The 12,860-nt window shown below is 42.6% G+C and overlaps 1 protein-coding gene across 1 annotated transcript in view; it reads left to right on the top strand.

Moving 5' to 3' along the window:
* EXOC4 (exocyst complex component 4) overlaps positions 1-12,860 on the top strand; it is a 400,122-nt gene that overhangs the window by 324,614 nt on the left and 62,648 nt on the right. Inside the window, exons 12-13 of the mRNA XM_010710270.3 lie at positions 2,800-2,936; positions 9,093-9,248. Of these exons, the coding sequence (XP_010708572.1) occupies positions 2,800-2,936; positions 9,093-9,248 (293 nt within the window). The remainder of the gene's footprint in view (positions 1-2,799; positions 2,937-9,092; positions 9,249-12,860) is intronic.

Below are 12,860 nucleotides of genomic sequence, written 5' to 3'. Positions count from 1 at the left end.
TTGTTTTTTAAGTTGTTGTTTTCCCAAATACTGAGTTACGCAATGAAATATTGATGTGGCAGATTGAAACCAGCTCTCATTCATAGAATCATAGAATGATAGAATGGCCTGGGTTGAAAAGGACCACAATGATCATCCAGTTCCAACCCCCCCTGCTATGTGCAGGGTCGCCAACCACCAGACCAGGCTGCCCAGAGCCACATCCAGCCTGGCTTTGAATGCTTCCAGGGATCCAGGGGCATCCACAATCTCCTTGGGCAACCTGTTCCAGTGTGTCACCACCCTCTGTGTGAAAAATTTCCTCCTAATATCCAACCTAAACCTCCCCTGTCTCAGTATAAAATCATTCCCCCTTGTCCTATCACTATCCACCCTCATAGACAGACATACTCCTGTTTATATGCTCCCTTCAAATATTGGAACCTCTTAGCATGGTTGCATGTCCAAGGCATGAAGTTCTCTGCTGTACGAGGACATATGGAAGGACAGAGTCTTTCCCTTGTAGACTTAAGAGATATCAGTGAATATCTGGGTCTGCTGAAAATCCCACTGATGTCTCACAGTGAACTATAGACAATGAAAACCGTGATTATCCATGCAAAAAGGCAAGTCATTGCTTTTGTTTCTCTTTTATGAGCTTCTAAGTCTCGTATTCTTTTTCCCCATGTATAAATGTTAACTTTAATGCCTCACTGTTAGAACCAGACCCAAAAGGAAACAGTTGGATTTGGACTGAGACGACAAGGCAAATTCTGTATTTTCCATGTGTGCAGTCATAGATATTCTTCTGAATCCCATCAGCAGGTTGGGAAGTCTCCTTGTCTTCTGCTTAGAGCCACTGGCCTTTGTGGCACATTTAGCCATTTTGGTGCAAAGTGAGGCACCTTTGATCAACCCCTTTCCATTGCTTTTGGGCTGGCTTAGCTCTGAAGCTGAGGGTTGAGGGACAGCAGCTCGTTTATCAGCTCAAATGCAATGTAGGCAGCTGCTTGTAGTAACAGGAGCAGCAGCATCAACTAGAACATCTTGATAGGACATGGGATAATGGCTTTAAGTTGCGCCAGAGGAGGTTCAGGTTGGATATTAGGAAAAAATGACCCAGAGAGGTTGTGGATGTCCCATCCCTGGAGGCGTGCAAGGCGAAGCTGGATGGGGCCCTGGGCAGCCTGGTCTGGTGGTTGGTGACCCTGCACATAGCAGGGAGGTTGAAACTAGATGATCATTGTGGTCCTTTTCAACCCAGGTCATTCTATGATTCTATGATTGTATGAAAAAATACTTCTCAAAAGGAGTAATGAGGCATTAGAACAGACTGTTCAGGGAGGTGGTAGAGCAATCATCCCTAGAGGTGTTCAAGAAACATGGAGAGATAGCACTTGATGACCAGGTCTAGTGTGCATGGTGGGGACGGCTTGATGGTTGGACTAGGTGATCTTAGTGGTCTTTTCCAACCTTAATGATTTTATAATCTTAAAGATCACTTAGTTCCAACCAACTACTGTTAACAGAGTTGCTACCCCCCAGATCAGGCTGCCCAGGTCCCCATCCAGCCTGGCCTTGAGCACCTCCAGGGATGGGGCATCTACAGCTTCTACCTGTTTCAGTGCCTGCGAGTACAGAACTTCTTCCTAACATCTAACTGAAATGTCCCCTTCTTATAGTTTAAAGCCATCTCCCTTTGACCTATCCCTATTAGTCTGTATACAGAGTTAATTTTCCTCCTGCTTATGTATTCTGGAAGTCCCTGGAGTCACAGAATCACAGAATCATGGGTTTGAAGAGATCTTAAATATCATTGAGCTCCAAGCCAGCATGTCCCCCATGTAACTGGAGTCCAACATTTCTCAAATGAAGCACAACTCTCAGTGCCTCAGTCTCCTCTGCCTTTGTGCTTAGCTCAGGAGGAGCCCTTCATTCTACCGAGCCTAATATTAATTCAATTTGTATCAGCTTGGGACTTTGATAACCTTCCTTCTGTATTGTTTATAGCAACAAAATTAAATACAGCAGGCAAGTCACTTTGGAGTGCCTCAGAAATCCCAAAATTCTTGTGGGGCTCTATGAATCTTGGATATTATCAGATGCACAGTACCTCCTTCCTCCTGCAGGCTGTCTCAACTCGCTCATCTGTAGGCTGTGAAGCAGTGTTTTTGATTTTCAGATTTGCCCTATACTTCCTGTGATTCTATTAAAATTGTTTGTGGTAACAAAAGGATTGCAAGGTGCTGCTTAACCCTCAGCCTCTGGCAGAATGCTTGTCCCCAACACACATAGTTTGTGCAGATGCGAGCAGTGGGTGTAGGGTAGAGAAGCACTGGCACAGGTTGCCCAGAGAGGTGTTGGATGTCTCATCCCTGGAAACACTCAGGATCAGGCTGGATGGTGCTCTGAGCAACCTGATGGAGCTGTGGGTGTCACTGTTCAGTGCATGGGAGTTGGATTAGATGACCTTTAAGGGTCCCTTCCAACTCAGACGATTCTGTGATTCTCTGATGCTATGATTAAACATCTGAATGTTGAGGTTTCATCTCGTGAACAACAAACCCATTGAACTTTGTTGGTCCTGAGCCAGATTTTTTCAAGCCCTTTAGCCATCCCTCTTCCTCTCTCACATGGTTTCTACTTTTTCTTCTTTTGTTCTGTTTTATGTCACTTGGTGGCATGGATTCTTCCAGCATCTGCTCGGTGTCAGAGAGGATCAGCTGTATGGTTGCATTTGTCACATTAATTAGCAAAACATGAGAAGACTGATCTTAAGATATATTGGCTATTCATGCTTCTACTTTCTTTCTTTTCCAGAGCACAGTAATTGTGGAGAAGACTGTTCAAGACCTGATGAACCTGATGCATGACTTGAGTGTCTATTCGGATCAGTTCCTCAACATGGTGTGTGTGAAGCTCCAGGAGTACAAGGACACCTGCACCCTTGCCTACAGGTATGAACAGGATCAGAAACCCATGAATGCTGGAGATACTGCTCATCTTCTTTTGCTTCATGACACAAGTAGGAAGGAGTTACTTCTAGAAATCTGAAATAGTGATCATTGCCATATGCAGAGTTTTGGCTTTCCAGTGACTTTGTACACATCACCCTATGGTTTAAGCTTTTTAAGTCATAGAATTGTCAAAATTAGAAAAGATCTCTAAGATCATCCATTTCAACTGTCCGCCTACTACCAGTATTTCCTCACTAAATCAGGTCCCTTAGATCAACATCTAAATGTTTCTTCAACATTTCCAGGGACAGTGTCTCAACCACCTCGCTGGGCAGCCCATTCCAGTGCCTTTTAGGTGATAGCAGAGCTTAGAAACAGCATGGCTTTGTTCTTAATCAGGTAAAAGTTGGCCTCAAGTTGGAGATGGAGAGTATAAAGCATCGTCTCTAACATAAATGGATGTATAGGAGGTTGACAGTTGAACCTGACAATCTGGGAGGCCTTTTCCAACCTTAATCATTCTGTGATTCTCTAAAGCTATTGCTTAGTTGTAAAACAAGTCAAATCTTTCCATTTGAACCATTCCATTCTTTGTTCCTCCATTTTTTTTTAAAGAACAGCTGTATTTTAGTTATATGGAGATTTGAGTATTCAGATATCATGCCAGTGTAGAAATTCATAACCACAACACTCCATGTAAATACACACATGCTGGGTTTTGTGGCACTTGCCCAAAACCTTCACATAAATTTACTCTTTTAAGGGGTTGTTATATGCTCTGTTCTGTTCATCATTTTTTTGGGGGGAGGAAGATCTGTCTCTAACTGCTTCCCAAACCGTGGTGTGGAAGCTAGACTCGGTGAGGTCCCACTGGGCTCAAGGTTGGGATGCAGAGTTTAAGTCCTTTGGGTGTTTTATCATAGATTTCCTTGGTAACCATTAATAAGTAACATATTCTATGTACATCTCAGCTGCCCATCTGTAAAATGGCTCTCCCTGGAGAGAGGGGCCGGGAGCATGCCCCACGCCGTGGGGATAAATACTTGCATTGAAAGACACTAAAGATGCTGCAGCAATGTGGGCTATAATAGCTGCTATACATAATCTCCTTTAATAGCTAATTGAGGCTGGCGATAGCAGGGGAAGCTGAAAAAGCCCCTTGTGTTTTCTGACCAAAAGCATTAAGAAATTATTTCCTATTGCCTGATTTCATTCAGAAGAAGCTTCATCTGGCGAGCGGCTGCGTATGGGCTCATTATTATTATTAATAGCACCAACAATAGCAGTGAGAACATATGGGGGCTAAACGGCGTCCGAGCGCGCGTGTAAATTGGTAGCTATGCTTGTGCCATTGTCCAAAATGCTCATATTTTATATGAAACTTCATTGACTGGAGCCAGACAATAGATGTAATTTCTTTGGCTTGAACTTAAAGGTCCTTCCTTCCTTCCTTTCCTGATACCATTCCTGGCTTTGGCACCTGCTGAGGCGTAATTAGGACAGCCTCATTTGGCAATATCCTGATTACAGCAGGAGGAAAAACAGGAAATGTTCTAGTTTTGCTGCTAGCAAATGACTGACTGAAATAGAAATCTATATACATTTCAAATGATTCGGAGGAATACAGCAGCTATCCCTGTGAGCAGTTCAATGCACAGGGTCAGCATGCCCTCTGCAGGGACATTGCATCTCTACGGCTCAGCACTGACCATGGTTTTCCTTCAGGGTTTCAGAAGGATGAATCTTCACAATGGTAGAATTCTGCTTAAAATCAGAATCAGCCCCTTAGAGCTGTATCCTAATGCAAAGCTATTGGAGGAAGGGGGTGTGTATCCGTTCTTGAGATGTCAAAATAATAAGAATTTGGGAAGGCGGAGAGATGGTTTACATAAGACGTACACGTGGCGTTTGTTCCCTTCCCATGTGCATGTGTTTTCTGAAGGGGAATAGGAAGAAACATGGATTAAATGTATTCAAATACAGGCTCTTCAAAGGAAGATGTTTTCATTTGGAGTCTTCGCAGTACAGAGAGCTCCGTCAGGACGTCAGCATGAAAAATGCCAAGCTGAGATTTTTCAAGTTTTATTTCCACTTGGCTCTGATTTTCTAACGAATACAAAAACTACCAGGGCTGATTGTGAATGGATCAGTCCTTTATATTAGCAGCAACTACAGATTTTCTTGCTTTAATTGATGACAAATTTTAGAAGTGTATTGAATCCAAGCTAAATAAGATGTCTTCTGTTTGTGAGAAGTTCGACACAGACTGTTTACAAACATTGAGTTCTGTTTTTCACCCCATCTCCATCTTTTTTCACCCCATCTCCATTGTATTTTCTCGTGATTTTTTCAACCCGTTTGAAGAATCTGAATTCAATCACACAAATGACTCTCCAGTCTGTGAAAAGAGGTGGACATTTCCAGAGAGATTCATCTTAAAACATGGCTGTACTGTCTGGAGGTGCCCAGTTCTCAGCATCAGCTATGAAGGAAGCTTGTGGTGATCAGCCTCCTGCTTGAACTGCCTGCTGTGTTTGTTACGTGGGGTAAAGCTGGTTGTATCCCTCTGCAAACATTATGAGCAAACTCAAATAAAACTAAGCCCCCCCCTTTTATAGATAAGGAAATAAGAAGATGAATTCATCCAGTCTGAGGGATGGGAAGTCAAAATGGGATTTCTCAAGTCCCCAAGAAGTGCTTTTACCACTCAGTTTAATACTCTTTACTGGCATCTTCCTCTTCTTGCATTAAGTTTTCTTTATTTGTAAGTTATCTTTGGATCTAAAAACCTTCCAGGCAGGTTCTGTGTCCCTCAGGCCACCAGGTGCCTGGCATGTGCTGAGCATACTTCTTTTAAACTCAGCAATTCGAGCAGAGCTCAACGTGGCAACATCCCCTTGGCCACGGGAAGAGAAAAAAATCATTCCCAAATGCTACTGACACAATTCAACAGAGCCCAGTTAGTCCCATTGGCACACAGATGTTTACCTAATGAAAATCTTTGATCCCCAGCTGTGTCCAGAGATTTTCTCCATCACTCTGCTCCCAGCGTGGGGATACCCTGATGCCAACCTGGGACCACGACCACCAGCAGATGTTTTTTGGCTAAAACTCACTGAGCTGTGGAAGAGCAAACCCTCTTGCACATGTGCTGTCACCTGTGCAAGACTTACACCTATTCCCTGTTCACTCCTGAGAGCTGGGTACAAACAGATGGCATATTTCTGGGCCCATTGAGCTGTGAATTAATTAGTTGATTATGGCTCCGGTGGTGGCAAGTAACCCTATTACAGCAGTGGGAATAATTGCATAGGACTTTGGGAGAATAGGGGTGTTTGGAAGGAAGCACTCTGCACTAAAACATGTCATCCTGTCTTGTGATAATTTACTCGAGGACTTGAATTAGGTTGACATTGATAAGAAGGAGGCTGAAAACTGACTGAGATGTTAGGAAGAAAAGGAAGGGAAAAAGGTGTCTTTAATTGATGGGGAAAGCTGAGCTTCCAACAGAGATCAGGGCACGTTCCACCTTATTTAACACCTTCCATAATGAGGAGGCAGTTACATAAAACCAGCCTGTCAATAAAAATTAGGAGGTGTTGCAACCATGGGAAAGAGTAAGGAAATAATTCAAAGGGATCCATGTAGCAGTGGCAGCGTCCGTTGAGGCATCCTACTGATTGCAATGGAGAAATCTGCCAAGGACTCCAATGGCTCACAGTGCCATGAGTAAAATATCACCAAAAGTTAAGAAAAAAACAGAATTGTGTGGGTTAGGCTCTTGGAAAAAGCTGGCCCTAAAAAAGCAAGGAGACCTATCTCAGTTTGGAACTCGCTATAGCAGCCAGATGGACATCCTTCTCTTTTCCCTTGACATCCACTTCAAAAAGCAATAGCGTTTTTGAACAGCAGATAATAAGGATCATAAAACACAGAGGGATCTCTGTCCTCTGTCTGACTCCATAGAAGACTCTCAAAGATGGCTTTCAATTGTATAGATCTAAGGGGCCATGATAATGCTGTAAATAACTGAGTACTGAGGCTGAGTACGGAGTCGACTGTAAGGGGAAAATATCGGGGAGCAGTGGGATGAAATTGAGTAAAGTAAAACATAAGCACAGTGTTAGGATTCTTTTCTTTGTCCAAGAGTTAGATTTGTTCATCTGTGAAATAGACTCCCAAGGGAAGGAGTCTATTACTTTAGTCATTTAAATCTGGAAAGGAGAAAGCGATGGCTGATGTATTCCATGGAACAGTTGTCCTGCCTTGGCAGAGAAATGACCAAATATCATCAAATTCAGTTTTTCTAGCTTGGATGTCAGAGATTCTAGTGGAGTGGTTTTTACCCAATGTGTTGAGCAGTGCTTTTTTTCATACACAGAAAAATACCAAGTTCCTAAACAGCAGCAGAAGGCCAAATTGATATTTTCAAGCTGAGGTCTTCTGTGGCTGGAAATGGAATTCATTCTTTTTTTTTTTTTTTGACTGTGGCAAATTGAACATGAAATTTAAAGATAAGGAATATTTGCATGTAAGCACATGTGACAAATTCATTCTCACAAATCATGTGTACTTAGCAAGCAGAGGTTGTTTCCTTGGTGGTAGGTGAAAGGAGCGATTGGTTGCTGGTGGAAAAAGGAGTAATCTGCTCTCTTTCAAGGTAAATCAGTGTTGGTTCCTACCTCAGTGCCATTTTCACTCTTTTTCAAATTGCATAAGCCTGTTTATTGACAAAGCCTAATTAATATGAGACTGGTTAATTCGCATAACTCCCTAGAAACCTGCAGGATCCTTATTGTGATCCCGCATAACCCTTCCCAAAACCACTACTGGAATGGTAGTGCCCCATGCAACATTCCAAATGACATCCTGAAGTGTGCAGCCCAGTTAATGTCACTGTGAGGTTCAGATTCAGCTGACATGGGTTGAGCCAGCACCCATCTGTCCATAGTGCAGTACCCAGCAACTCCAGTTCTCAGTTGGCAGACCCAGCATTGAATCCCTGCATCTTTTTCATGTACACCAGAAAGAGGGCAGTTCCACTGTGTTCTTGCTTTGAGTGGTGTGGATGGATGACATCTCTTCTTGAGCTGAAATGCAGTCCAACTTGTTACTATGCAAAGACCTCCTAAAATAACCTGTTGGAGGTTTGCCAGTGAAGGACATTGGTGGTAGGATGTAGAAGGAAACACCAATACCCCTAATTCCCCCTTGCTTTTTCTAAGAAGATAAAAAATACCTCCCAGATCTTTGCAATCTGCTGAGCAACTCAAGAGTGGGAGAATACTCTCAGCTCACTGGTGTGCTAGTAAATCATAGAATCATTTAGGTTGGAAAAGACCACTAAGGTCATCTAGTCCAACTGTTGACCCATCACTACCATGCCTACTAAATCATGTCCCTCAGTGCCACAAAAATAGCAAGCATGGAAGAGCACTGTGCCGTGATCTTGAGCAATCCCAGCACAAAAATCAGACAGCTAATTGACTGTTCCAGGTACAGTATCCCTTTTATCTCCTGCAGTTGACAGTGAGGATTTCTGATTAAACAGGGAAAGTCTTCATAACCAGAATACACTGTGATCTTTATTCAATTTCACACATATATACAATTCAGCTGCAAACTATGTTTTGGATGTCTGGAGGGAAGATTCAAGCCCCTTCATTTCCTTTCATTGCTTCAGACCTGCTCCCCATGTAGGGCCAGCTGGTGTGCAGTGAGCTGATGCCTCCCACCCAGGTCTTCCTGGGCACGTTTCCACATGGCACTCACAGCACAATCAGCAGACAATGGTGGCCTCAGTTGAGATGGTAGAGAGCAAATGAGCTGTAGAGAAACTGCCTTCTCATTCTCTTAGTACAGAATGACCTCCTCCAGTTGTGTAAAATGATTGTAAGTTGAGTGATTTCAAGGGTGAGAGAATATGGCCAAAATGCTCTATCAACATACATCTTGAGTCATGAGGAATTTATATCACATCTGCTTGTGCTTTTATGCCTTCCCCACAAGTTCTTTGTTAAACTCCTCTTTGGACCCATTCATTAATACTCTGTTTTGCTGGTCAGTACGTGGTAGAAATTTTAATTAATACGTGTGGAATCCTGTGAAAAGTTGAATTTACTTTGCAGTAATGTGATTGTTGCTGGTTTCCCACAGGAGCATCGTGCAGTCAGATGAAAAGCTGGTGATCAGCGCATCCTGGGCTAAGGATGATGATATCAGCAGGCTCCTGAAATCTCTGCCCAACTGGAGCAACATGGCTCAGCCCAAGCAACTGAGACCTAAGAGAGAGGAAGAGGAAGATTTTATAAGGTAAAATATTTAATAGCTGAAATTGCAAAAGGTTTTAAAATAGAAGTAACAATGGCAAAAAAAGCTGGAAGCAAAGTAATTACAGTGTTGCGTCTCCAGGTATGAGGGGAGTTTCAGAAGTGATCTTTCCTTGAGTGGAGTAATAAAACACGAGTTCATATGTCCTTACATGAAGGCACCATCTTTGTTGAACTGAGAACTTCCTGTGCGTTGCCTGGGTTCAAACAACACTCTCAGATACAGGGTTGGATTTTGGGATGGTCCCATTGTAGCCAGGAGTTGGACTCAGTGATCCTTATGTGCCCTTTACAACTCAGGATAGTCTACGATTCCATGATTACAAACCATTCTGAAGCTCTTTATCCGTCAAGAAGAAGAAGAAAGTGGAGTTCCTCAGATGCAGCAAGAAAGAAGAGAGGGAGACCACAAGTCAATAAGGAGGCTTCAATAGCAGCCACCTGCTCACTACATTCCTGCATTTTTTTACTATTCCTGCTCTCTCTTGTTCATCCACAGGTATTTGTATGTAAAACAAATCAGGAAAGTGACTGGCACAAAGGGAGAAAGGGTTGTTTTTAATTCACAGAATAGAACAGAGTCATAGAATTATCCAAGGTAGAAAGGACCTTCAAGATCATCAAATCCAACCATCAACCTGACCTGCTGAATCTCATCACTAAACCATGTCCTTCAATATCTCTAGTGCTGAGGACTACATCACTGTAGTGGGCAGCCTGTTCCAGTGCTCAACCGCCCTTTCCATGAATAAATTCTTCATAGTATCCATTCTAAACTTCCTCTGGCACAACTTAAGACTGTTAAGAAAACCAGTTAGGACTCAGCATTGTGATCACCGCTTGGTCTTGTCAACATTGCACTGAACACTGTGTCCTAACACGCCCTTCACCCAGTTTGAAATTAAGCCAGAATCACTTATTTGTATTGTGGAACACCTTCCTCAGAACTTTTAATGACTTCTTTCCTTCCAGTCTTGAGCCTGAAAGGCTTATTTCTATCTCTACAGGAATCAAGCTTCTTTCCATTCTGTAACATTCCTGTTTAGTGCAGGTTCCCTGTCCTGCTTGATGCCGCATGCAATGGACAGAGCCTAATAGTGGGAACAGCTGATTGTACTGGGAAGGAATTCCCATATCAGGAATTGCCACCAAAGCTGTTCTCTGCACCAAAGCAGTTTTTCATCTCCATCCAGAGCCCAGCATCTACTAAGGACACCCAAAAGGTGACTGGTCTCGAAAAACAGTGGTACCTCCAGAGGGAATTCATTCAGAGGCAACTTTCTATATCCAAAAAAATGGTTTCTACCTTTTCTTTTTAGCCTGTATGTGGGCAGATTGCATTTCCTTGTACACTGTAAATTGCTTGTTCTTTGAATCATTGGCCCATCTTGAAGAACCAGGTCCTCTTTGTCATTCCGGCGAGTCAAAAATCTTGTCTGCACATTCCCATTACTATTCATCACATCCATGATTGGCATTTGGCTATAAAACTGTAGGAGTAAGTGAAGCTGTTGAAAATTAAAGTCTAATTTGCCCAGATTGTCATTTTCCTTGTTCACTGAATGCATGCACAATAACATAAAGATGAGGCAGTCTAGAGAAGGAAACGACAAGAAGTATAAAATACGTCTAGTCACAGAAATATTTGCTTGTACTGCAGTGGGTGTAATCAGCACTGCCAGTGTTTTTATAAGTCTGATGATACCAAAAGGATGCAGAGCCCTTAAGGTGGGCTGGGTTGTTTTTTTTTTTGAGATTTGTGGATTCGGTCCTGGTCTCCATTTTTGTCTTCATATTATTCCTTTGTTTCTTGACATGAAGGGATGCTGGGATGCCCCACTGGCTCTTTTTGTGATTTATGAACCATCAGCCTCAGGCACCAGAACCCACAATGACTCAATGTTGGATACTACTGAGTATAACCTGCTAACATATATTCCTGGACTGGCCAAGCTCAGTCTGATGATAGCAGTGCCAGCATTTTGATCCTAGCATCCATTTTATTCCAATACTGTCACTTTACTAACCATCAGTCGAAGCATTTTGTGAAATTGTATCAGAGATATTAAAATAGAAAGCCCTATTAGGTCATCTACACTGAATTCACTGAGAAAAGCTCCTATACTCTGCCTATTTTTTAGCCTAGACACTAGGACGAAGATCTTTTCTCAGTATCTGTTTGCACAGAGCATCGTGTATTAAGCCTCAGTTCCTCAGAGTGCTGTTAGAATGCTCCTGTAACATTAATTTAAATGATAATAATTCGTCTGGGCCAGTTTTAGCCATTGATGGTAAGCGACGTAGCTTATAAACTTCTTCAAGAATCTCTGCATGGTTGAATAGGTCTCTCCTGAAAGCTTCAAAATAAAATTAATTGCTTGTCCAAGTTTTGTCATCTTCTTTCCATTTTAACACACTTTTTTTCAGACTTTCTCCTAATACAGAGGAACGTGAATTCTTTGCTGCTTTTGCTGCTTCTTTCTTTCCCTCTCGGCGTTGCTGATGAATTGGGAATAATTCTGCCGTAGCAGAATCACTGCCTGAAGGCAGCTGCAGAGCCAAAGGGAAATGGGTATTGCAGATATCTTGGATAGGGTCATCTCTGCGATGACAGAGCCCACCCAAGATATTTAAAAGTTAATACATAGAAACCCACCTGTGTTCACCCACTCAGTCTGATGAGTGTTACTGAATTAAACATATCCTGAAAGTTTACAACTGGTTTTTAAACCATGGCAAGAAGAGTTATCTGTGCACTGTTTTCTTTCCCTCTGCCTCCTCAGCTTTCCTGTAACTCATTTGTTTAATTAAAACGAAGAATCCAAATGCAGTGCCTTTGCAAAAAAAAAAAATCCTCGTGCGTATCTGTGTTGACAGTGATTGATTCTGTTGTCTTAACCTGCCACTATCTCTTTTGCGAGTGCATGTCAAAAGGCAGGGTTGGATACTAGCAGAATCTCCCCATTAATATTCTGGCATGGTTGGCCAGACAAAGGGACCTGATTGAGCATATTATAGTAGCTCAGAACTTGGCAAGGGGAGAAAGGAAAGAAAAGTCATGCCTCTATTCATATAATTAGTTTTTAAAGCTCTGAAGGATATTTGGCAGTGGGGTGAGTGTGAAATATGCTGCCCTTATCGCTTGATAAAGGTTACCCTTCAGTTCATTACTGAATCAGATATGTTGGTGATAAAACCCAGAGATGTACGATTTCCAGATTTGCCTTTGACGAGGAAAAGCAATGTAAAAAGAGCTTCAGATCTGGTCACACTCGAGTTACAGCAGAAATTCCTGGTTTTCAGTGCAGCTCTGCAGCAGAAGGGGTGGCAAGTAGCAAGGACATGTTGCACCCAAGAGAAATTGTGGGTTTGGGGAACTGAGGGAGGCAGGCTTGCAATTTGTGTTTGCCTGGAAACCTCAAGCTGATTTCAAGATCACCCACAGCACAGATTATTACGGTTGCAGATCTGAGACACCCAATCTGTGTTAGGAGGAGGATGGAATGATTTCACTTCTTCTCATCTTTTGGTTCCAGCAGAGTGCTGAACACCAAACTTGGGAGCAGATTCTCAGGCTGGAGCTGGTGTAGCAATA

The sequence above is a fragment of the Meleagris gallopavo genome, chromosome 1, assembly GCF_000146605.3.
Source record: "Meleagris gallopavo isolate NT-WF06-2002-E0010 breed Aviagen turkey brand Nicholas breeding stock chromosome 1, Turkey_5.1, whole genome shotgun sequence".
NCBI lineage: Eukaryota > Metazoa > Chordata > Aves > Galliformes > Phasianidae > Meleagris > Meleagris gallopavo.
This window is presented reverse-complemented; position numbering and strand designations above follow the sequence as displayed.